Below are 27,954 nucleotides of genomic sequence, written 5' to 3' on the forward strand. Positions count from 1 at the left end.
GTCAAGACATATTAATGAAGATCATACAGGAGTACATACATTGTATAGTTTATATAAATATATGACACAACACTGCTGACTTGGTGGGAACTTGATCATCTGATGTTTTCAACTTTCCAGTTTTTTTTTGGGGGGGGGTTTCGTTGTTGGTACCACAAGTTTGAGTGAGCAGTTGTTCTCAGATTTAGAAGTTACTAATTGCTATTGAATGACAACTCATATCTAGTGTGTTTACTTAATCCATAAAAATGCAAGTCTAAAAACAAAACTGTTAAAATGTACCTTGTGATGCAGATAAAAGGCTACTGTGAAATTACCCTTTTAATTCAAAACACAAATGCAACTTCAAAGCTTCATATACATTTTACTTTAAAATTCTTTACAATTTACTTTAGGAAAGCAAAAATTTAAATGTAGGTCTATTTTTCAGACATGAACTGCAAGTAAGCAAACACCAGTGATGTATTTACTTGTCCCATGCCAGTACTCATATATACAACAAGAAATCCAAAACATATCCAACTGTGACCATTTCCTTAGCCAGAGTGATCTAGGCTGACTGCCACTTCTGGAATACCGTACAACCTAAAAATATCAAAATAAAGTAGAAACTCATGTAGACAAGAGGGTAATGGCAGCTTTGGGATATACAATTCAGAGGGTAGTTTGTCTTGCATTATGGATCTAATCTCCAGACGACACAGGTGAGTCAAATTGGGGACAGCTCCTACAACAGAGAAAAAAAAAGCTATTTAGCTTTATCATACCATCAAAATTGTTCTACCTTTGTTGCATATTGTTTTTGTAATATCACACTGCAAATGTTACCATGCAGTTATCCTGTCATTGTGTAATACTGTACATAAAATTGTAGGATCTCTCTCTGTTTTTCATATTTATTGATTGTGATAACTCATTTCTGATGACTTTGTACTGTACTAGTTCTGCAAAGTGTGTTCCTTCTCTGTTTCACATTGTACTCGCCTAACAGCCCAAGTTGTGGCTGAAAAGGGTCAAAAGACCAGTCCATCTAGCTGATTTGCAAATGGAAAATAAATACATTGAAAAGATGAAACATCTTAATTTCACATAACGTTTTACACAGACCAACTCACCATTCAAACACATCTAGCATACCCACTACAGCAAAATGACATGGAGAAGCGAACATCTCTGCTGCATCTCAAGGAAGATTTATTCAGATTCTGCAAACCTTAAAACAGTCTGTTGCATTTAAAAGCCTAGGTTTTCTTCTATCATTACTTATCCTAGACATACAATTCAATCATGGACACCTTGTATCGAACATAAAAATCCGGAACTGCTGACTGCTCTCAAACTGGTATGAAGCAGACACATATACTTGAGCTATTCACTACTCACTAGTTGTGAAATGTGAGTCAGTCTTCTATAACAAATAAGAAAATGACTTACATGGTTATGCTGGTTCTAATAAAGATCATATCCAGGAAAAAGAATTCTTACTCCTAACTCCCCATGAGCTATTCACCACTGAGCAGTGTAGTATACATAGTGCAGTTGCTAAAGTCCTAATTACCTGTAACAGTAGATGTTCGTAGAACACACTGCCTTACTGGCATACAGGTATTAGTGCCCTGCTACCCTATCTCTGGCAGTCCATCAAAGCTCAGATCTCCTCCCCCTGCCTGTCTGTTAGTGTGATGGACCTATCACCTGCGAGGACAAGGACTGCATTTCAGACCCACAGACGGGACCCATTCAGTTTTCTATGGTCTAGAAGGAAGATAAGATGAAAACCCAAGTTTATGAATGCCTACTGCTCCAAACCAAAACACACACACCAAAGATGACACTGAACAAGCTCAATGGCAACTCCAACACCAAAGTTTGTACATCCAAAAAGGGAGATGGTAGGCGGGTACTGCCAATAAGGCAGTGTGTTCTACTGTTGCAGGTAAGCAGGACTTGTGCAACTGTACTATGTTCAACAAACACACTGCCTTACTGACACATGGGTAGATTCTTAAAACTTACCACCAACTGATAGGAGGACATATAAGGGTCCAGGAGCCCCTGGAAAATGGTACTAGTGAAATTTAGGAAAGACATTCAGTTTGTACTGCTTCGTAAAAGGCAAAAGAGCACTAAGTTGCTGTCTTATTCTTGCGTTCTGGTAAGTACACAGAGAGGTTAATGGACTGACAGAGTGAATTCTGAAACCACTTTATGGATGAAAGAGAGATTAGTGTGTAACACAACCCTGTCCCTGTGGAAACTCAAGTAAGGTTGTCCCATCATAAGAGCCTGCAGCTCACAGGCTCACCTTGCAGACGTCAGAGCAATAAGCAAAATAGTTTTCCATGTTAAAAACTTCAGATCAACATGAGCAGCAGGTTCAAAAGGTGGTAAGGTCAATTTCTCCAAAATATAGTTGGGATACCATGGAGGAAGTCATACAGTATGCAATACTCCTTTCATGAACTGTTTTACCAAAAGAGGAAGAAAGAAAGAAAAGAAAGAGGGGGATTTGTTGTCAGACAAGCAAAGATGGCCAGTAAATGCACATTAATGGATGCATATGATAACCTGTCTTGAAGTAGGTCACACAAATACTTCAAGACAAGAGGGATGCTAACCTTGAGGGACCCTCTGTTCCCATTTAGGCACCACTTAGAAAACCTCATCCATCTGTAAACATTTTCTAGTAGCAGGTTTTCTGGCCTCCTTTAATACCTGCTGCACATACTCACGAAAAAAGGGTCTAAGCAGATTGAAGACTGAATCATTCAGGTTGTCAGTTGTAGTTGCTACAAATAGGGGTGTACCATTCATCTAGAGTTCAAGGAAATCTGTGATAATTACCCTTGGCCAATACCATTAAAAGAGAAAACCAAAGTTGCCTGGGCCAATAGGGGATCACCACAATGATCTCTGGCATTTCCCACTTAATTTTCAGAAGTACCTTGTGAGTCAGTGGAAAAGGTGGAATGCATATAATGACATTCTTATCCTAAGGAATGCAACGGAATGAAAACATGTCTGTCCTCCAAGCAAGGCTGCAAGGACGTCTGGAACAGAATTTCTCCAGCTGTCTGCTTTGAGAGGAGATGAACTGATCTATTTAAGCCTAAAGGACAATGAATAGAAATGTAAATCCGTCACAGCAAATCTCAGATATCTCCTGAAAAAGATGAACAAAGAAATTATGATGATACGCATCCTTCAGGTCCAGCATCACCATGAAGCAGCAGTCCAACAGGAGAGGAAGCACTGTCTGCATGGTGAGCATCTTGAACTCAGGGACCTTGACAGAATACTCAGAAAGGATACTTCCAACCCAGTCTCCATGACACCTCTTATTTGGGGACCAGTAAGATTCTAGAGTAAAAAGCATTCATTCTCTCCATAGAAGGGACCAGTTCTATGATCCTACAGTCCAGCAACTGCCACTGTGTAGAAGTAAATAAAGTCTGGCCCAACAGGTAGGTGGGGAGGGATCTCCCAAGGACAGAGATGGATGTTCCCTCCCCCTTTTAACCTCTGTCAACTAAGTAGAGCACCCATTTGCTGGAAACCACTAAAATAAAGGCCGGCTTTTTGAACGCTGTCAAGTCAGAGTATCAAAAGGAACTTGAGTATGACGGATGCCATGCCACGGCAAAGTCAATAGTTAGAAGGGGGTTACCCTTTTAGAGGAAAGGAACCCCTCTCGTTAGGTTTGGCGGAAAGCACATCCTGGCATTTCCACAAGGTACCTTGGGTTTTCTACAGCTGGGTCTTCTGACAGCATGCCAAAAATTATCTCACTAACTGGAAGGAAACTTGGGAATAAATTGACACCCCTTGCATCAGTTTACCTCTTTCATCCCAGCATTTACAGATCTGATTAGATACTGTATGAAACACACAATCGGAATAAAATGAAACATCCAAAGTCACATTTTTTTTTAAATTCATCAGAAAGGTTCTGGCTGAGTAACCAAGTGTACGCCCCTATTAAAGTGGTTGCTATTGCATTTCTATAAACAGTGTCAGCTTACTCCAAAGCACTCAAATCATATATAGACAATTAATAAATATTGGAAACAATATCTTTCCCATAGAACTTTTGCTCAACAGGTAACTATGCACTAAATTCTTCTAAACTACCCATACTTCTCAGCATAAACTTCTACAAATATACTGGTAGTTATCACTTTACAAACTACCCTGCTGGACTGGGACAGCTTCTTTTCCTGAGATTCTAGCCAATTGCCTAGAATTTCTGAAGGAAATGGGTTAAAAGACATAGTCTTTATCAGGCAGGGAATCATTCAGCAGAAGAAAACTGCAAGCTTAATTAAAAATATCCTCCAGTGCAGTGATTAATGGAGGGAAGCTTGCCATGTCCGATACCTCATTCTTGAAAAGATCATATACCTGCTAACATTGGGCGTTGCAGATGACTGCCCCCAAAAGAATATGCTAGTCAGCATATGGGGAAAAGAAAACATCTATTTGGGTTACTAAACTTGTCTTAGAGAAACTGAGTCAGATACGGACATTTTCAAAACCTCAGATTGCAGATCCACTACAAAACCAGGATCCTAAGGTGAATGAATGGGGGGTCAGAGCTCCGTTGTTAGTCAAACCCTGTTCTGCACCGCATAATCAATGGCCTGAATAATGGATCTTACTATAGCCAACAGCTCAAGTGAAACACAATCACAGATTGTTACCCTGTAGCATGGTGGGTCATCTGTCTCTTTTATGCATGTACTACACTACTGGGAGAAAACTCAGAGGGGAGCTCTATCAACACTGTCAACAGATTCTGAACCCCTAACTTCCTCTACACCTTGAGAACTTGGTTCTCCCATACCTGAACCAGGAAGTGGTACAGCCCCTGGGGATGTATCTGACCCTTGTGTCATACACAGTTGTGGTACTAACACCAACCACACCAAGGGACTGTGAGGTAAAAAAAAAGGAAAGTGATCTAGCCTGCCCAAAGCTAGGCTACTCAGAGTCACAAGTCCTAGGCTGAGGCATACTTCTTGATTTAATTCTATTTTTTTATGTGCACAAGAGGTAAATGGGGGGGGGGGCACATATCAGAGTCCATTATGTCAGGGAGACAAGAAATTGGCCTGCTCAATTCTAAACACTGGCTGCACAATCAGCCCAGATACAAGATGGACAAATCATACTATTCTCCCTAGAAATAGCAGTCTAAAAACTATTTCTGTAGGGATACTATTCTGAACACTGCAAAAAGAAAATGACAATTTCCATAACACAGTTCAAAGCACAAAATGCATGCATAAAAGTCTACTTAATTTTGAAAAAAAAGTCTTGTTTCAGTCCAATATATGGATAGATGGATACAGTCTAAAACAGTATTAAACAAGAAATAAATCAAACTGATGGAAAATTCTTTTAAGAAATGTTTAGCATACAATATGGCACCAAAATCATGATTTAGACAAAAAAAAAAGTTTAAAATACTGTAATCCTACTCGATTAGGTTCATAGGTGTGTACTAGGCTAATGGCCCTGGCGCCTTTACAAGCCTAGCCCATAGGATTACCCTGGCATCGTGCCACCCAACCTTATTTCCTAGTGCTTCTGTCGAGTAGAGCCACTGCAGTGATCCCTGGGGTGAATTTGCTATTTTCCATCCACTCGTCAAGATTTCTCTTGAAGAGGGCCAGTGAGGTGCTCTGCTTGACATGTATGGGAAGTCTATTCCATAGCATGGGCAGTCTCTGGGTTATGAACCTGTCCCTCCAGCATGTTCTGTTGATTGTGGTAATGAGGTTGACGTCTCTGGAGTGTGTGATGCAGAGGAATTGGGATTTCTTTAGTTGTAGCATTTCTAATAGTGCTGGGTCAGACATGGCTTTGTAAGTCAAGCAGAGATCGCCCCTAAGTAGGTGATATGAGATAGAGAATAGTTGGAGTTTTTTTTGTCTGTCCATATAGGGCAAGTGTTTAAGGCCTAGGATAGTCTCTGTGAGGTAATTTTGTGGCCTCTCCAGTTGTTGCAGGTGTCTAGTGACGTACATGCCAAATGGGGCATTGTACTCGATGACTGGCCTAATGAGGAAAGAGTAGAGGGAGACAATGACTACTTTCATCCTGGATGCAAAACCCTTAGTAATGAGATGTACCACACAGAAAGACTTTCTGACCACAGTGGCAACATGGTGGTCAAAAGAGAGGTTGCTGTCAACCTGTGTTCCCAGATCTCTTATAACGCCTTCTGTGTTCAGTGGACTACCATCAATGTGGGAACCGGGATTTTCCCAAAGGGGATGAAGACATTTTTTGGCACTGAGCTTAAGGCCATGGTTCTGACACCAGTCATTGGTCTCATTGAAGCCTTTCTGTAAGATGTCAACATCACTTGAGGAGTTAATTATAGCTCAAGACAGCAAACAAAGGCAGGATCCACAAACGCTATACCAAACGATTTTCTTTAAAACAGAGCTTTCAGACAAAAAGTCCATCTTCAGTGTTAGATAAAATTCTAGTCAGGATATCACATCCTTTATACTTAAAGTAGATTAAAACACATGACACAGCCTACCTATCATAAATCAGACTTAATAAAATAATTAAGAGAAGAGCAGTTGAGTAGATTTCTCATCAAAAGATCTTAAAGAATTATGTTACACTTCAATAAGTCAGAAACTATCTAAATTACTGACTACTACAAAACTTGGTGAAACACATATTGCACTTGCCACCATATAAATACATATGAATTGAACTATACATTTTTTTCTTTCTATTCCATAAACGTGTATTTATAGTTAAACATATTTAATCAACAGTTTATCAAAATTATTGTTAGATCTAATATGTTCATAAACCAACTATAATTTCATTACATTTATATGTATATCTACCTGAACATTTAATACAATACATATTGTCAATACTTAAAAATAAAAAACATTTATTTTACTTGTTGTTTTTTCTTCAAAATAGGTTTAATTGTAACTTGTTTGTTCAAACCAGGATAAGTGTCAGCATTTTAACGAATAATCCACTCATATTCCCTTGTATCCAACCTATTTACCATATCTCCACGTCTAATGTTGGTAGTAAGAATATCTATTACACAAAAAGAGAAAGAGTGTGTCATACCTAACTCTTGTATGCGTTGGGCTAAAGAATTTGTAACTACTTTTCTTCTTATTTATGTTCCACAATTTTATCTCTTAGCCTTCTTGTTGATTTGGCAACATAAAAACATGAACATTGTTAGCACAAGGCTAAATAAATAACATTACTTGTATTACATGTATCTGTACAATGTAATTCAAATGTCTTCCCATTACATGGATGTACAATTTCAGTCATTGTGACTATACTGGCACAACATACACAATTATAACATGGATAAGTGCCTTTTTTATTAACACTGAAACTCAAAACATTGAGACCATAAATTCGAAAACTCAAAACAAAAAAAACTCAGGACACTGAAAGTGTGTATCATAACATAGAAAACTGTAACGCACATGTAAATAACATTCCCTCCACCTATAACACCACCAAAGTAAGAACACACTTTTTACTATGTTTCTGCAGGGGGGGCAAGCCCACTGCACCCCCCATGTGGTGGGCTCTGACCCCCCACACCCTGTAAATTAAATATATAAACTCCTAGATCGCACTATTGTGTAAAAAAGTTAATTTCCTAACCCCACTGTGACATGATCACCATACAGAATGTAAACATATGGATGTGTTGCTTTCATGCAAGTTAAGTTAGTGTTCTGAGAAGTGCTGGGAGAAGTGAGTAGGGGGAAAAAAAGTGTTTATTTTGCCAATCTCTACGTGTTTTTAGGCCATACAGGTAAGTGATTTAGACATTATGTTCACATTCTGTATGGTGATCACAATACAGTGAGGTAATGAAATTAACTTTTTTCCACTGTAGGGTGATCTAGGAGTTGGTATACTTAATTTACAGGGTGTGTATGGGGAAGAGCTTGCCTCCCTGCAGAAACGTAGTAAAAAGTGTTTTTGTTAGTTTGGTGATGTTATTTACATTTGCTTTGTAGTTTTCAATCTTATGATGCAAAATTTCAGTGTTCCGAGGTTTCGTTGTTTTGGGCTTTCGATGTAATAGTCTCAGTGCTTTGAGTTTCAATGTTTTTAAGTAGACCCATATATATATATATATATATATATATATATATATATATATATATACACACACACACACACACACACACACACACACACACACACACACACACACACACACACACACACACGCATTTAGAATGTGTACAAACATATGTGTGTCTGTAGATTACATATATATAGTTTTGATTTTTTACTCGCATATATATGGATTTATGCCAAACAGTAACTTGGTGGAACCATGGCTTATTTGATAACATTATACTGATCCAGACCCAGCAAAAGTTATGAACAGGCTTTAACATGGATGCTGCAGAAAGGCAAGTTCTCCACACTCCTACTCTCAGCTGTTCAATGGGTCATGATTCTTGTAACAATAATTATATGTGACACAACAGACATTACATCCTTCAAGCTACAGTTATGGCAACCAAACTTCTTGAAGGCCATTAAATTGCAGGCTTGAAATCTAAAACCATGGACTACCTAATGTTACGGCCATTACCACACGTCTCTATTACATTTTGCATTATACCTTTCTGTAGAATTCCCGCATAGTAATTACAACAATCCTGTGGGGAGAAGGAAAACTAATGGAATTGGAGAAGTCAAACTGTAATTTTGCAGGCATGCAGCTCTGGATGGGTCATCTTTGAGGTGTGTTAGAAATTTCTTATAAAGGGGGTGTCTGAGGGAAGGACATAGCAGAAGGAGTTGCATGATGGGAAACTAAACTCATATGAACCAGAAGTAAATAATCAGAATGATGTTTGTCCCATTTTCTTTCAAATTATAAATGAATTTTGTCATTGGAGCAAACAAAAGTGAGCACAGATGAGACTGAGGCCTGGAGTTCAACAGCCTATCCCAAATCTGACCACTTGGGCATGGAATCAAGTAAAGATACGCATGGAACATGATGACTGGGAATTTAATCAGACTGCAGCCTTATAACAGATAAGCTCAGAGGCTATTCAAATGGTATCAAAAGCCAACAGCTTAGTTTGTCTACAAAGCAAATGGCTTCTCCAAGGATGTAGGCCACTGAAAAGGTTGCGTATCATACTGACCCAAAAAAAGACTTGTATGGCTTCCCTCAAAAAGGGTAAAAACTAAGCCCCTCCCTGTTTATGTACCAGACCCACTGCAATGTTGGCTGAATGGCCCCTTGGAAAGAATTTTGTTTGTTTGTGTCTTTCAGCTTTTCCCGGTTAGGGGTCGCCACAGCGGAACTCCCGTCCGCTAATGATTGGTAGTTGATTTTTACGTGCCGAGTTACCAGCCCAGACGCACAACCTTCAACGAAGGTACGCCCATTCACGCATGTCTCCAAGCAGAAGTTGCTCTAGCTGAGAATCGAACCGGACAGTGTCTTACAGGCGACAATGCTACCGCAGCACCACCACCACGTAACCTTGGAAAGAATTTTGTAACCATATCATATTCTAAGACTCATTACTATAAGTTCTGGAATAGTCAGACTGTGACTGAAAATGCAGATTTACGTCTGAGACTGACGTTTCTCAGAAAATTCCCTTTTCACTGAGGTATGGCACACCTGAAGTTAGTTTCTATAAGTTTTGGTGGGGTTGGCTCATCACATTGGGGATGCAGGAGGACTTCAACCCCTCTAAAAAAAACTTTAAAAGGAAAACATCATTTGACATGCACTGCTTTCCTATAAGCTATTTCTCCACAATGAGAAAAAAATCCACAGAACAACTCTTACAAAAAATTCCAGACAATGCAACTGCATGTTCAAATGGCATTTTCCCCTGGTTCATCATGTGCAGGAAGCACTTGATTCAACTTTTATACTACATTTATATCATATACATATGCAACACTACACAAAACAATTTGGAATCAAGAGGTTATAACTCCCCATTCCCAAAATATCCAAGCGTAGAGTGGATGCACCCCTCCAATCAGATGCTGTTGTAAGGGATATTGGCGCACTTGCTGATAATTCCTTATAATTTAACCATTGTGTCTTCACAGTAGTTTGAAAAGCCTTTTATCCGTCTTAGCTAATTTCCAAAGAAGTCTTAATTTCCCCTTACTCATATCTTATCAGACCCATTGCTGAATATAATGACCTTTTTGAAATGTATTTGACTAACAATATCACACAAATTCAGAGATCTGAGAGATTCATAAATAAAATATCATTGCCTCAGAGACTGTCAGCCCTTTGTCTGTACTTACGTCTCTTACAGACTTCATCATGGACAGCTGTGTCTAGACTTTTAAGCTACGAAAGACCCAACCCTATTTATCTCCTCTTCCTTTGTAGGACTAAGGGTACTTCAAATACTGAGTTAAATTAATTAAATCTTCATCAGCAGATGAATATGATACATTGGCATGATAGATTCATATCCCAACATATACGTCACCTACAGAACAAGCTTTCACTACATGCCAAGCAGAGTAGCACCCTTGTCACCTTCAAGGTAAACCTAGATAACTTGATGGGCAGCCTCAACTTCTCCCTTGGTCTATCTTGTCTTGCTCTCCTTGCAACTAAATGGAACTTCTGAGCAGGGCTTTCTTGGATAGGCTTGGAATGGGCTGCAGACTCATTGCTTAGTACTTACCTATGAATCCAAGAAAAATGTAACATCCTCTTCTAGAGCAACTCCAGTTAGAGTAGTAGGTTCCTAGCACTATCAAAAACAGAACACTGCCGTACCTTCTCAAAAGTCAAACAGGCTTCAGTGGAATATTTAGCCCAGTTATTACTAGGCACTTAATCTTTAAAATTCTTAACTTCAATTCATTGCCACTTCTTAGAAGCCAGATTACTAAAAGGACTTTCAACTACTAAATTAGATTTCTTTCCAAGACAAGAACATCCCTTATCTGTGAAAATTATCTGCAAGGTACCAATCAATCCTTCTTAATCACTGGTCCAAAGATTTATGAATCATTCCCACCCATTTAAAAAAAATCAATCATACTCCACAACTTCCTCTTAAAATTCAAAAAAACATCTAATGAATACAATCAAGTCCAAAAAAATCACAGAATCCGCTAGTCACAGGCTCGACAGGAAACAAAGACCATAAAGACACCCTTTGACACAAGTTGCATAGCAATTAAAATATTTTATTAGAATTGAGTGCTTTCATCCTGCTTGACAGGATTTCATCAGAATCTGCTGTACTAGTGACTCTGTCCATAACAAGGTTCAGTTCCCATCCACGGGGGTCCCGGCAGTAATGTAATTATAACTCCAGAATACTTAGTTTATACTACAAACCTATGTTTATACTACAATCCTTTCATCTTTTTTACACATCCAGTCTCATTAACTAGTCTAGCCTTCTCCCTTACCTTTTTTCATTTACTTCACCCTCTCTTTTTCCAACATGAGAAATGGACGACCAGCATTCAGAGGTTATACAGACTGACTCTGAAGTTAGTTATACATGACAGGAAAAAAGAAAACTGAAAGGCTGATGTTGGTACGACTGCCAACAGGCAGGCTAATGTTAGTGACTCGATGTTAAAATCAATGCCGGTGAAATACAGGTCTAGACTATAGAATGAAAATGCGACATTGCTGGACCTGGGGTCTACACTGATACCGGAGTAATTGGCAGTGGTGAGAAAGAAAAGCTGGACTGCCACAGTTTCTGCTGATGCCTTTGTCCCAAAACCTATAATTGCAAGTGATCAGCTTCCACAAACAGTTATGTTTTTCAAGTGTTTTAATGGCTTCTGAATGGAGGTCACAGAATAAGAGTCAAGGCAGCAGACTCCCTGATTAGTGGCATTGAGGAAAACACAAACTACAGAGACCTTCATGTCTATAACAAGAGTGAAGCACTGCCCACAGAAGGGTATATTTAACTGTATTGAGAAAATACATTTTAAAGGTGAAGTCTGGTGTATGCTCCACAATTTCTTTAAACACAAAAGTGGATTATTTTAGGTTCACTCATGCTCACAATAGCTCTATTAGAAACAGACTTACCAGACTCTGATCTGTGCTCATCTTTATCCTTCTTAAATTTAACAGGAGCAGCAGCAGAACAGGAGGTGGCAGATGGTTCTTCAGAAGAGATGTCATAAGGCTTGGTGACTAGATGTACTGGAGTCTGAAGCATTAAAACAATTTTCAGGGGTCTTGCAAACGTTTTGTCACATCATTAAATTCTAATCGTATGTTGCAAGAATTGATATTGTACCAAATGGCTAAACAAGATACTGAGTATAAATGTTGGCAAACAAACACTCAGTAACAACAGCTTCTTTTATTTAACTATTTTAATCCTCTTCGCCAACTGCCAGACTTCTTAAATAGAGGGGATGGGCCCAGTAGCAACAACTTGAGAGAAAGCACTTAAAAAAAGACTGAAAAGCCCAATACAACAGACACAGTTGCTAATTAACAGTAACAAAAGATTAAATCTCATTAATAGTGTAACTGTCAAATATAACACATGACAGATTGTAGCCATTTCCTGTCATGTTTTAATTTTTTCAAGGTAGGAGAGTTCTGATGCGAGGCACAAGAGAAGCCATGTATTATGAATAGGGGATGGGGGCTGAGTAGGCAAACTGGGAAAGTTTTACTGCCACTCTACTGAAATAGTCCATTATCCCAGGGAGGACAAGGAAAATACAGGTAATTGAATTGGTAAATGGAGAGAATTATGACTGTGCTGGTTAAAGCAGACCCAGAAAAAATACTTTCAGCCTTTTCCTTCTCTGCTTACAAGAAAACTCTGAACAAGAGTAGTCAGAGAGAGAGAAATGTATACAGCAAATCCTCAAATCCAGTGTTACCGAAAAGCATTCTGTGTCTTAGAAAAGCAGAAAGATGATTTTTCCGAAGGAACAAAATCTAAAGGCAGAGTTTTCCATGTTTACCAAATGACAAAGATTTCACAATTATTTGTCATTCAAGGCACACTACACATCACTGATCCACAAGGTACTTTGCTACATTTCTGAAAACAAAAATATTTGGGACTACCATGGGATAATATCCTGGGCTGGATTCAAAGCCTACACAGTACGCCAAGACCATGTGCACATTCTGGCATGACAAAAACATGACAGCACACCATTTTGTATTCAGTAAGAGGCTCTACACTCCATGTGGAACCACGGAAACACAGTAAACATCGTGGCATGCTAATGACAGCATAAGCATCTGAACTGTAAACTAATTAACCAATCCAAGATGGAGGAGCTATTCAACAAGCTATAAAGCAATCATGTAGACTCAGTGTAGATTTTCCCTGTGAATTCCAAAACCTTTTGGAATTGGGCTACGAAAACTAGTGTACACAGAAACAAGGTTAGGATCTGCTGTTGCTCTTATTCGTGTACATGTGCAACAAAACCCAAGTGTATGCTGCTGCTGTTACTAGGCCTTGGCCAAGAAGGAGAAGGGTGTTTAGACCTCGTTTAACATTTCATAGTCTGCATGACGTGGAAATTGTACTATAGGGTCGATAGAGACACACTACAGGAAACTCTGCAACTCTGTTATCTTCAACTGAGAACAAAGGCAAACCAAGGAGATCTAATACCTGTGAATACTAAGGCATGTGTAGCACTTAAAATAAGGAACCTTACAAACAAAGGCATGCTGGGAGTGTCTCAGGCATCAGCATCCAGTATCCTACATCAATCCCTGTATGCTATGATAACACATGCCAGTGACTACATACATTTTGCCAGTACACCTGAGGACAGAGTCACAGCTATGCAGGAGTTCTACCCCATAGCACACTACCCTGAAGTCTTGAGTGCCATAGACTGAATGCACACTGAAAATAAAAGCACAACCCGGGGAACAGGAAAATGTGTACATAAACAGAAAGGGCTTCCACTCCATTAACTGCCAGGTCATCTGTAATGCTAAGGGAACCATCCCGAATGTGAGTGCTGGCAACTCAGGCAGTTATGTCGATTCCCATATCTGGCACAACTCTCAACTCTATCAGAGGTTTTCTGGGGGTATCCCAAAGGGTCATTTACTGGGGGGATGCAGATTCCTTTTGCTGTCAACACACAAACAGTGCTTGGCTCCCACATTGGAAAAATGAGTTTGTACAATCCAAGGAATACCACATAATTCACTTGATATAAATGCTTTCAACACAATTCCCACAACACATTTACAATACAAAAGTCAACTGTATACAATTGCTAGTCACCTCTCACTGTGCCCGGCACTCCCCTGGCAGTGTCTATGGGCCACCTTAGAAGCATAACACCCACTGTCATTGACAATACAGTACTTTACATTTCCATGAAATAAGATAAGATTGTAAGATAACGAGTTTTAACAATAACACTTGTGATGACAGTTAATAAAACTATCTGTGAAAGTCAAAGCCTGCCAAAAATGACAGTGGCAAGAGAGAACTCTAAGACGTGCATACAAGTTTAATTTTCTAATGCATATATACAAAGTTTTCTTTGTAACATGTTACCAAATCTAGCATGTACTTCAAAAATACAGTAATATATCTTAGTGACATCAGAAGCCTTCAGTGCAGATAAATCAAAAGGAATAGCAATCCACTGTGTTCTCCAAATGCACGAGTCCCTTCACCTTCAAGTTCCCTAGCTAAATTGTTACTTTCTTACGGTGTAGATTCAGGCATCTAAGCATGGTGAAGACACAAATGAGGCGTGAACTCATTAGATTTGCTGAATCCCAAACCTTTGACTTCGTATAGCAGATGTAAATGTAGTGTAGGCACTACCTCAGTGTTGTTAGTGGATTGCAACTGTGAATGACTACTGGTAGGGAGAAGGAAGACAACAGCAATTCAGACTCCCTTACTTGCAGTTGGTGTGTCACCCAGGATACACTTACAAAGCTTGTTTATACCTGGCTGAGGAGTAATGATTCTTCACTATGACTTAGCAGAAATTCCCTGAGGCTCCAGGAGCAGAATAAGTGTTTTTTTAATATTTATTTTGTTGAACTGCACTTTATAAAACTTGTAGTTGTGCTATACAGGAGACGCTGGAGAGGTGGAGATATGCTTTAGAGAGGAGAGGAATGAAGGTCAGCAGGGCTAAAACAGAATATGTATGTGTATAAATGTGAGGGAGGGTAGAGGAATGGTGAGGATGCAGGGAGTAGAGTTGGTAAAGGTGGATGAGTTTAAAAACTTGGGATCAACAGTTCAGAGTAATGGTGAGCGTGGAAGAGAGGTGAAGAAGAGAGTACGGGCAGGATGGAGTGGGTGGAGAAGAGTGTCAGGAGTGATTTGTGACAGACAGGTACCAGTAAGAGTGAAAGGGAAGGTCTACAAGAGGGTAGTGAGACCAGCTATGTTATATGGGTTGGAGATGGTGGCATTGACGAAAAGGCAGGAGTCAGAGCTGGATGTGGCAGAGTTAAAGATGTTAAAATTTGCAATGGGTGTGACTAGGATGGACAGGATTAGGAATCAGTATATTAGAGGGTCAGCTCAGGTTGGACAGTTTGGAGACGAGGCGAGATTGCGTTGGTTTGGACATGTACTGAGGAGGGATGCTGGGTATATTGGGAAAAGGATGCTAAGGATGGAGCTGCCAGGTAAGAGGAAAAGAGGAAGGCCTAAGATAAGGTTTATGGATGGGGTGAGAGAGGACATGCAGGCAGTTGGTGTGAAAGAGCATGATGCAGAGGACAGAAAGAAATGGAAACAGAAAATCCGCTGTGGTGACCCACAACGGGAACAGCCGAAAGATGATGAGTTGTGCTATGCAGCTAATCTACGGCATTTTGCACTACTATAAAGCTTTTTTACTGTTTCACTGCATTCTTATCCTGTTTTAACTGTATTTTCACTACTTACTGTTTAATTACTGTAACTGTATTTTTACTGAATTATTTAACTGTAAACTGCTTTTTTCATACTGAGAGTTGTATTGTCTGTTTGTGAGTGCTCTATCTGTGCATTTTCTGGGAGTTTTCTGTGTTCTAGTCATGTAGCATAGTTTGGATACAGGTTTGCTGCATCCAGGCCTGGTTGTTTTGCGTGCTGAGTTTCCTGGCAGCCATCTTGTGCTGGTAAAGGTCTACCTTCTCTGTTAGTGAGAGTAACAGGGCTACCTGACCTTCTCTAGAAAGAGTGATTGGTTGAAAGTGCAAGGGCTAGCAGGATTGGGTACTAATCTGAACTTCTAGATTCTTCCATCTGTGTCTGCATGGGGTTGCACACCGCCACTGTGCTGATTTAACCCATTGCAAGGTATTTCAGCTTCAAATGTTTCTTTACTAGTACTCGCTTGGTCCTGAGGTAGTGAAGCTTCTTTACAGCCTCTGTACAAACACAAGCTACTAGTACCCAACTCTGATCTTTCCACCTTCACTCCCCTTAGCTCATCCCCCTGACCAATTCTGACAAATATGGACAGACAGTTTCTCCTGCCAATCTGGTTGATATGTGCACCTTGAGACAGTGTAGCAACTGTCTCAGGTACACGGACAACCCTCTCTTACTACCACCTAGGAACACAATTTGTGAGAGATGCAATTACATTAAAAACCTGAAGTATATACACTCTCCCTCACAAGCTAGAATACCTGGTAGTGAGAAGACCACACTTTAAACATCACCAACACCAATACAACACCCACCCACATAGGTGGAGGTTCTCAACAAAAACATACCCAAACAAGAGAGACCTCAGAGATAAAAACACATGCAAACTCCACAGCCTACCACACCAAACACTGTCCACATGCCTGAGTCTCACAGCCATCAAGGCTTAACCATAAACTCAATACATTAATCATAGGAGACTCCACTGTGAGACACACAGATGTGCCCTTCACCAGGCTGGATAAGGAGAAAGTTATGGTAAGCTGTTTGTCAGGTGACAGAATCTGCCACATCACCCATGCACTCAAGTCTCTCAACAAGTACTGCTATGACTCTGTCATAGAACATGCTGGTGTGAATGACTTGAGACATACCCCTCTTAACTATATGAAGAGGGGCATGATCGTGCTCACTGAATGTGTGTTCCAGGCAGGTATGTCATTAGCCTTAAGTAGCATTCTACCGTTACCCAGAATGATGACTCAATACAAACAAAAAAATGACTGACTTTTAATAGTTGGCCTAGTTTCTGGTGTCATTCTAGGAGGATCCAGTACCTGTCGGGCTGGGAAGACATGATTGACAGACCACGATGTTTTGTCAGAGATGGCCTGCATCTGCCTCCCTTGGGTTTCAGGCTCCTGGCAAAAGTTTTTGCCTTCCCCATTGTGCCTTTTGTTGGCAATGTCTTGAGGTCAAAACTACCAACATGAGAATGTCATCAAAACACAATTTAAAGGTCATGCTGTTGAACGCCAGGAGTTTCAACATGAAACTACACTCAGTGCAAGCATTCTTAATCCTGGAAGATGCTGACATTTGTGCAGACACAGAAACCTGGTTCAAAGCTGCAGAGAGCACCCCAGTCTTACCTGGTTATTCATCCTATCATACAAACAGACCCCAAACTGAGGGCAGCAAAGCCAAAGGAGGTGGTGTTTCATTATATATTAAAGATATACAAACCTCCAGACTGGTGAAACAGTATGATGCACAGGAGGCGCTCCAGGTGTAGTTAACAATTGACAAGACCCCTATTCAAATCATAGTTAGCTACAAGCCCTCAACACTGACTCAGGACACCCATGCCATCTATCTGGACTTCCTCAAATCTATGAAGATGCAACCATATACCCTGATCCTGGGCGATTTTAATTACCCAACCAACCAACTGGAAGAACTACTTGAGCCAGGACACAAATGCTCAAAGATTCCTTGACTTCATCAATGCCAATGCCTTGGACCAGCTGGTTAACATGCCCACAAGAGGTGACAACATGTGGATATAGCCAAAACTGGTATGCATAATGCTCTTCTCTTTTTCTCTTCTTTTTCTTTTACAGCCACAGAGGAGATTGCAGTGAACAGGGATGCCTATGCTGAGCATTTGGAAAGACTTAAGAGAAGCAAGGGGGATGTATGCAGCACAACATATCATTTTAGCTAAATTATTGCTCTTGTATACATTAGCAAATTAAGCATGTATATCTTAAATGTAAAATCAAACAAGCATGCTTCAGTCTGTAGCTCACGCCAACTATAGAAGTCAATTATAATAGTATACATTATAACAGTATATTCAAATGTAGGTTCAAATGCACGGAGGAGAAATGGGGTATGGGTTATTCTATAGGAACAGTATGCCAAGAGTGTTTTGGCGGTGAAAAGAGTGTCAGAGTGAGGTTTATGAAGCTGGAAATTGATGGTGTAATGATGAATGTTGTTAGTGCATATGCTCCACAAGTTGGGTATGCGATGGATGCGAAAGAAAAATTTTGGAGCAAGTTGGATAAAGTGGTGTTGAGTGTACCCCAAGGGTGAGAGTGGTGACTGGTGTGGATTTCAATGGGCATGTTGGTGAAAGGAAGAGGGGGATGAAGAAGTGATGGGCAGGTATGGTGTTAAGGAGAGGAATGCAGAAGGGCAGATGGTAGTGGATTTTGTGAAAAGGATAGACATGGCTGGGGTGAATACATATTTTAAGAAGAGGAAGGAGCACAGGGTAATGTACAAGAGTGGAGGAAGATGCACACAGGTGGATTATATCCTATGTAGGAGGGCCAGTCTGAAGGAGATTGGAGACTGTAAAGTGGTGGCAGGGGAAACTGTAGTTAGGCAGCATAGGATGGTGGTCTGTAGGATGATGCTGGTGATCAAGAAGAGGAGGAGGAGTGTAAGGGCAGTGCCAAGAATCAAATGGTGGAAGCTGAAAAAGGTTAATTGTGAGGTGGAGTTCAGGGAAAAGTTAAGACAGACACTAGGTGGCAATGAAGAGTTACCAAACAGCTGGGTAACTACAGCAGAGCTGGTATGGGAGACAGCCAGAAAGGTGCTTGGTGTGACATATGGACAGAGAAAGGAGGAGGAGACGACCTGGTGGTGGAATGAGGAAGTACAGGAGAGTATACAGAGAAAGAGGTTGGCGAAGAAGTGGGATTCTCAGAGAGATGAAGAAAGTAGACAGGAGTATAAGGAGATGAGGTATATGGCGAAGAGACAGGTGGCGAAGGATAAGGTGCATGGAGAGTTGTATGAAAGGTTGGACACTAAGGAGGGAGAAAAGGCCCTGTACCAACTGGCTAGACAGAGGGACCGAGCTGGGAAAGATGTGCAGCAGGGTAAGGGTGATAAATGATAATGAGGGAAACATACTTACAAGCAAGGAATGTGTGTTGAGCGGATGGAAAGAGTACTTTGAGAGGCTGCTGAATGAAGAGAATGAGAGAGATAGAAGGTTGGATAATGTGGGGATAGTGAATAAGGAATTGCAATGGATTAGCAAGGAGGAAGTAAGGATACCTATAAAGAGGAAGAAAAATGGAAAGGCTGCTGGTCCAGATGACATACCTGTCAAAGAATGGAGGTGTTTAGGAGAGATGGCAATGGAGTTTTTAGCCAGACCGTTTAATGAAATCTTGGAAAGAGAGCGGATGCCTGAGGAGTGGAGAAGAAGTGTTCTGGTACCAATTTTTAAGAATAAGGGTGATGTGTAGAGCTGTAGTAACTACAGAGGGATAAAATTGATCAATCACAGCATGAAGTTGTGGGAACGAGTAGTGGAAGCTAGGTTAAGAAGGGAGGTGATGATTAGGGAGCAGCAGTATGGTTTCATGCCAGGAAAGAGCTCTACAGATGCTATATTTGCTCTGAAAGTGTTGATGGAGAAGTATAGAGAAGGTCAGAAGGAGTTGCATTGTGTCTTTGTGGACTTAGAGAAAGCATATGACAGGGTGGCCAGAGAGGGGGAGTTGTATTGTATGAGGAAGTCGGGAGTGGCAGAGAAGTCAAGAGTGGTACAGGATATGCAAGAGGGTAATGTGACAATGGTGAGGTCTGCGGTAGCAGTGACGGATGCATTTAAGATGGAGGTGGGATTACATCAAGGATCAGCTCTGAGCCCTTTCTTATCTGCAATGGTGATGGACAGGTTGACAGACAAGATCAGACAGGGGTCCCCGTGGACTATGTTTGCCGATTACATTGAGATCTGTAGTGAGAGTAGGGAACAGGTTGAGGAGACCTTGGAGAGGTGGACATATGCTCTAGAGAGGAGAGGAATGAAGGTCATCAGGACTAAGACACAATATGTGTGTGTGTGAATGACAGGGAGGATAGAGGACTGGTGAAGATGCAGGGAGTAGAGTTGGTGAAGGTGGATGAGTTTAAATACTTGCGATCAACTGTTCAGAGTAATGGTGAGCATGGAAGACAGGTGAAGAAGAGAGTAGAGGCACAGTGGCGTGGGTGGAGAAGAATTTCAGGAGTGATATGAGACAGATGGGTACAAGTAAGAGTGAAAAAGGAAGGTCTACAAGAGGGGAGTGAGACCAACTATGTTATATGGGTTGGAGACGGTGGCACTGACAAAAAGGCAGGAGTCAGAGCTGGAGGTGGCAGAGTTAAAGATGTTAAGATTTGCACTGGGTGTGATGAGGATGGACAGAATTAAGAATCAGTAAATTAGAGGGTCAGCTCAGGTTGGACAGCTTAGAGACAAAGCCAGAGAGGCAAGATTGCGTTGGTTTGGACATGTGCTGAGGAGGGATGCTGGGTACATTGGGAAAAGGATGCTAAGGATGGAGCTGCAAGGTAAAAAGAAAAGAGGAAGGCCTAAAATAAGGTTTATGAATATGGTGAAAGAGGACATTCAGGTGGTTGGTGTGACAAAGTAAGAGGCAGAGGATAGGAAGAAATGGAAATAGATGATCCGCTGTGGTGACCACTAATGGGAACAGCCGAAAGAAGATGATTCAAATGTAGGTTCAAATACCACAGGTAACAAATATATTGTACAATAACTTAAATTATTACATGATAATTTCAACAAAATTGGCATACATGTCATGCTGTTAACTTAATCTGTATTATTTGATAAAGCATATATGCAAATATATGCATATTGTAAGGATTGCTTGGAACAATCATCAATCATAGTATGTAGTTGTTAAAAAGTATATTTAATGTAAAAGTAAAATTTTTATTTATATCTTAGGAATTTATTGTATGTCACATATGATGGTACTAATTATCTTCTTTTTGTCTCTTACCCCATACCCCTTATCTCTCCTCTTTATTTTTATATGTGTGGGCACAATGTTCTGATGCCATCAATTTCTGACACCTCACAAAAAGATTTACAAGCACAGAGAGGTAGCGGCTCAGCCTGCCACCCCTTCAACGGCTGCAGCACTGACGCCCAGCACATTTGGGACCCAACCTGGCAGTACTGCCTCTGCATTACCTGGGCCATCCACATCAAGTAGCATTACTCTGGCAACTGGTGCAGTGGTAAACTCTGGGAGTATTTGCGGAGATGGTGATTTTGTTCACCAACTAGGAGATGCCAGGCATGAGGTCGTGGAAAATACCACTGATGCACGCATCAGCTGGATGAAGAAGGTGCTCATCAGAATGCTCGGCAAAAGAAAAGGTAAACCACTCCAACAGCAAGCCGAGGAGGGGGACAGTGATAACAGTTCTTCGAATGAGGACTAGATTCTCACTGTACCCATGACTGTCAAGCATGGGCATCCGATGTGCCCTCTCTATCTCCAATCATGGTAGCACCCAAACTGCTGCGTCCCTCACCATCCGTGTCTCTTGCCTTTTTTGTCTGCATCTGCCTCCTCACTTATCCAACTTACCTGACCCTGACATACCTACGTCCCTTACCCAACATTCCACTCTTACTGAAATAAAAACACAGAAATGTGCACCTGTCCCAAAAAAAGTATCATCCCATACATAGCTCTCCATTTTACGTGTCTTCTCGACACACTTCATTCGGTCTGATTGGCAATACAACAATACTGCATTGTTGTCACCCATATTTGTTGAGGTGACAGTCCAAATTCATCCAATATTTTATCCATGTTCATTTTACACTGCTGAAGAAGTGGATAGCTGTGGCTCTTTCCTAATTCCCTCCTGCACATTCCTATATTGCTTCCCCTTTGTTCTTCCCCCTAACTGCCCTTCATTTCACCACTTTCCAATCTATCCCATTTTCACACCTTAAATCTGGTCAAAAATTCGAATCACACACCACACATAAATAATAAATACCCAATGAAGCCCTTCATGTTTTGTCCTCTGCATTTATGCTGTTTCGCATCGCACATCAATGCCAAGTGATGGTGAATGGTTCTTCAAGTCCTATGGCATGGAGCATTACCTCTGAACAATGCTGTTTAAACTCACTGCGCTAAAGTAACAGTTAAAGCAGAGTAAATTCACTCATACTAAAAACTGCATACAATATTTATTTAAAGTGATGAATGTCTATATATGTAAATCCATGTGTGTACTGTTGACATAAATCAACTGAGTATTGTTTGTTTTTATACAGTAGCTCACTGTAATCATTCCTTCTCTCATTTGCTATAACTACCATATGCAATTATTTACTACATCATGAATACCTGTATAAAAAAATTCAATACAGCTGGATTCAAACCTTGTATCATCTATGTTCAAAATAAAAGCTCACTGTTGTTACACCTGCTGGCACAGAGACAGCTAGTCAGCAGGTGTTTTTCTTCCACTTTTTACTGTCCAAAGTGCCAACTGGTGCGCCTCTATGCTTAGCATGATTGTGTGGAGGAAAGCAAGCCAACAGACCTCTCATAACTTTCTCTGTGAGGCAGAGACCCGCATTTGCTCACTGCCTAACAAACAGCAAACAGGGAAAGCAGTATAAATACTTTGTTAATGCTAAATAATTTATGAGACAACTTTTCCGATATGAGCTAGTTATGAACACCATATTATCCTTTAACTGTGTCTACCATAGCCAGTATGGATAAGTACTTCTCGGCGGGTTCCTATCACGTAGTCGAACTTTCACAAGTTTGAACCACATATGGTCGAGACCATATGTTCGAATTTGTAAAAGTTCAAGCGTTTGAATCAAAATCTCCATAAGTGGAGGTTTCCATTCACTTCAATATGGTGCGATCTCGGAGTTGGTAAGTAGCAGGGGGGCTTGCCCCCCTGCTTACAAGTTATTGTATTGTCTGTTGTGTAGTTATTTTTTTTACATACTCGCAGTTCTGTAATTTCGAACATAACGGTTCGACCATTAGGTGTTCGGAGTTATGGAATTTCGACTATGTAATATAGAACCCTTCTTGACGGTGTGCTATAGAAAGTGCTGATTAGCATGCATTACGTAGGTTTACTGCCCAGTTAGTCTTCATCCCATCAAAATCCATGTAAAAACACAACCAAAGGGAAGGTACTTTTTACTGACTGAACACATATTTTCACTGAGTCATGTGTTGCCTGCACCCATGCACTTGAAATTTGGTATGACAGTAGTAGTTTCCAAATGTAAATTACACTACAGAAATAAAGAGGGAAACTGCATTGTTACATACCATGTACATCTTTATAATAACAACAGACATTCAATTTGTTTTATAGATGTGTTAATGTGGACAGCAATTCTTCACAAATATGAACACACGTAAATACACAGTTGCATCCATGCTGATCACAATAAATGTGTGTGCCTGTATGTGACAATAAGTGTGTAATGTACACAACATACTGGGAAACAGCTGCATATGTCTCAAGTCTGCTACATGCATTCCTGACAGCTTTCTGCATCTAGTTTGACAAGCTGTCTCGAAGTATACCTGCACACTGGAAACACCAAAGGAAATAGTACATCCACACTTTGCAAACCACTCTCACAACAGGGTATGTTAACCACACCATGTAATGATGATGGCATCATCTGTAAAGACCACTATGACAAGGCAAAAACATACTTCAGGTAACTACTGAGTTTTGCAGATGGGAACAAAATACTTACATGTGTGTTAAATTGGCACAGCAGCCACATTATGTGTCTCTCTAATAATGTGTATGTATGTGTGTGCATAGAGGACATCAGTCTGTATCCTACTGTCAGCAATCCAGTCCCATGGAGTACAAATATTGTGACAGTTGTACATGACTACCAAACCATTTTATGCAGGCCTCCCAACATTGTCTCTTAAACAAACAATGATGATGTCCACTATAAGTTATCCAGCAGCATCGCAAAAGTCAGACTTGTGCCGTGGCGTGTAAGCTAAGTACCGGGTTCTCCAGCTGGTATACCTACTTAGACAGGGGTTTTAATCTCACTGCAGTCAACTAGTTTGTGTGTGCATTCAACAATCTGTATGGTGACAATTTTGATAACATGCAAATCCATGTCAGGCACTCTTCTGAACATCATCTTGTAACATACATTGAAGATGTCACCCTGTATAGTATGCACTTTTACAGTGTTCAAGTCAAACTTGTGCTGTGGCAGTAACATTAAGTACTGTGGTTCTCAAACATCTTGACCTAGATATTTAGGGGTTCTAATTTTAAAGTAGGCAACTTGAGTGTGTACAGTTCCAAATATTATTTTTCGGACAATTTTACACCAAGATGTGACTTCACATCCATGTTAGACACTCATTCCAATGGGATGCTCTCAGAATACAATGACTCTATCATACTCCATAAGGTGGACATGACAGTTTTAAAGTCAGACATGTGCTGGTGCTAGTGTTACATTGTATGGAAGTCATCTTCTATACATACAAAGGTGTCATGTTCATATCAGACCTCCCAGTCTACTGCTGTGTTAATGGTTGTTGGTACATTATGGTCATTGCATGATCTTATGAATTGCTATTCATTTCACTACCACTTAGGAGAATCTTTAACATAGTCCCATGCATCATTCATCCACTTTTTTCATCTGGCTACATGACAGCCTTCCTGCAGAGGAGTGGTGGATGTCCTCATGTCAAAAACACATACACACATCATAAAGCAGAGTCATGCCATGAGCTTTCGCAAGCCATCTCCAGACCTCTGCATGTATAATTGCCAATTCTGTCATGGTGTGGTGCACGTCACATATGGGCAGTGGCATTATGTACTGCAATCAGAACAATAACACAAAACATGAAGATCCAGTTTCCACCGTGGGGATCCATGATTTGTCTGCTTAACATCTGCTAAGGAGTTCAAATCATTGCTTGCCTGCACAACGGGTAAGAATGTTTGTTAAGCCATTAATGCAAACTGGACTGCTACACATCTCTCATGTTGATATGTAGAGTAGTAGTAGTCTGCAGCCCACCACTCTTGTATCCACAATTCCTTTTTGAATGCAGTATATTATGAATGACACAGTCCAATTCCTGGCAGCTGTGTGTCCATATTTTGAGATACCATTTGCAGCTTCCTCATATGCAGCTTATTGGCATTGCAAAATAGGAATATGAGATGCCATGAACGACTAAGGCTTGGAGGACTGTCCTTGCAGTCAGGACTGAAGAGATAGGTAATAATGGAAGTGGAAAAATACCCTAGGGCATCTTAGCACTGCTATCACATATTCCAAATGCTGTAAAAGGTCTTCCTTTTCTTTGAGCCAGAATCAGCAGTCGCCCAAGAATAAAATCCTAGCCCCTTTCTGGCACAGGAACTGGCTGAATGGCCCCTATTTGGAGCAACAGAGAAATTTGCTTGTGAGCTCTTTGTCTTTGTCCTCACCAGAAGTCTGAGCAGGTGAACTCCTGTTCCCTTAGTAGGCCAATTTCTACTAAACTTTGGAGGCTGCACCTGCAAAAATCCTTAACAGTTTGTAGACTTACTTAGCTTGGGGCATAGAACCTCTAATCATAGTAATCAAAAAGCCTTGGAAACAGAAGGAGGCCCTAACTACCTTAGGGAAGAGAGAAGAACAGCCACCTTATCCTTGCGCTTTTTGCGGAAGCGCGGCCGGGAGCAAATACAGTTATTCACTTTTTCTGACATCCGTTAAATACTGAGGCAAGAAAACCAAAATATTAATGAAGAACATCCTTACAATCTTTCATTATACAGATATATGGAGTTTTAAATGGCAAAATAATGGCTAGGAATTCATGTAATGTCTTTTAGTTTACTAATGACCTATGACCCTATGAACATTTTCATATGTCAATGTTGCTGGCATCAACATGTGCTATGCTGTGGTGTGGATGTACGGTAGGCCTACAAGAGGATATTACAATCTGTGATGTGAATTAAATTATTGATGTCCGCTGCTAACATTTGATTACATTTTCCTTCCATAACAGCTGTAGTAATATGCCTCCTGAGAACCATTGACCTGGGATGATACTAAGTATAATGTTAGCTTAGTATGGCACGTGTTTTTGTAGTGGAGCAGATCAACATTCTACCCACTTCTCATTCAACTATCACAATTACACTTGCAGTATAGCACCTGTGCATGTATATACCTTCCATCAGTAAATGTTATGTGACATACATCAATAAAAATTCATACTGATTATATTTGCACATAAGTCTTGTTTCATCCACATGTTGTGATGCACACAAAAATACCACATTTTTATTCAATTGCAACCTTGTGGAATTCATTATATGTGCAACTGTGTTGATATTCCCAAGTATTACTGAGGTGGTCCCCAGCACCATTGTGTGGGTATCAGCATTTGTGTCAGTAACTGTTCTGCATTAGCCACAACCAACTCATTTGTAATGTGTCATTATATTGTATCAGGCCACTCCAATACAGCTTTCCCATGAAAAACATACAGGCATATGTTGTGCAACTGATGTAATTGAGTGACACTGCTAAACTTGTATGACCGTGTGAACAGTACCACTGTATGGCATGTGATGCATAACTAAGGGTGCATTTGGAGGTGTTGTCACAAATCATTTATTTAAATAAGTGTGAAATGTTAAGGTGAATACATAACTAAATGCACAGTGGTTTGTGGATGCCACCAGCCATACTCAGCCAGGGAAAATAGACAATCTGCTAGCTGACAGTTTGTCTCACACTTCACCCCCCACCCCATCGCCAGTGACCATCAGCCAAAATATACATGCAAACAATACTCATTTTATCTTCTAACACAGAATCAATGGTCCCTGACAACATCCCACATTGCCTATAGTGTGACTTAAAACCTGACCTAGCAGACACGGCTGGATCCCTACTTAAACACAGCCTCCAGACAGCCTGTGCTCTTGTAGAAGGGTGTGCAACAGCAGTCATCCTTCAGAATGGGAGGAACATCACATGATGCATGGACTTAGAGACCAATAATCCTGACTCTCCTCATTTGTGAGGCACGCCAGTGAGTCGTCATAGACCTTATCAAAAATGACACAGGTAATCTCCCGACTGTGTACCAAACCCATAATTTATTTGTTTAGGCTACATCATGTCTGTTAAATCTGTTTGATGTCTTCAAGATGGTCAGCAGGGGGATGCATGAGGAAAACACTATCATCCTGCATAACTTGACTTAGCCAAGGCACCTGACACAAATCCACACTCAGGTATAACAGAGAAAATCTCAAGTGGGCATAAAGACCTACGTCACCAAAAGGATAGAGAAATGGATCATATACAGGACACATTATGTTGAAACATGTGACGTCCTCTGTCTAGACTCCAGTGACCAGGTCCATACCTCAGGATCCTGTACATTACCTTTCCTGTTCATTATTTAAGTCCTAGATGCCAGGACAAACTTAAAAATCCAGTGTCTAATCAGCTTTATGGATGACTGCAAATTGTGGACAATCACAGAGTTCAAGATTTGTATTGGTATAATGCAGAGAGTATTAACACACACACAAAGGATTGTTGCCAGAGCCATGGAGACACAACAGATGAACACAAATTCATGTGGGATTATTTCCTTTATGAAAGCAGAAACACATGCTAATGATAACATAG

The 27,954-nt window shown here is 40.5% G+C and overlaps 1 protein-coding gene across 1 annotated transcript in view; it reads right to left on the reverse strand.

Moving 5' to 3' along the window:
• Nucleotides 1-348: 348 nt before the first annotated feature.
• Nucleotides 349-27,954, reverse strand: part of ASB3 (ankyrin repeat and SOCS box containing 3) — a 1,155,430-nt gene continuing 1,127,824 nt past the window's right edge. The window contains exon 9 of the mRNA XM_044055058.1: nt 349-727. Within this exon, the coding sequence (XP_043910993.1) occupies nt 537-727 (191 nt within the window). The 3' untranslated portion in view covers nt 349-536. The remainder of the gene's footprint in view (nt 728-27,954) is intronic.

The sequence above is a fragment of the Protopterus annectens genome, chromosome 1.part2 (assembly GCF_019279795.1).
Source record: "Protopterus annectens isolate FY-2018-M chromosome 1.part2, PAN1.0, whole genome shotgun sequence".
NCBI classification, from domain to species: Eukaryota; Metazoa; Chordata; order Ceratodontiformes; family Protopteridae; genus Protopterus; species Protopterus annectens.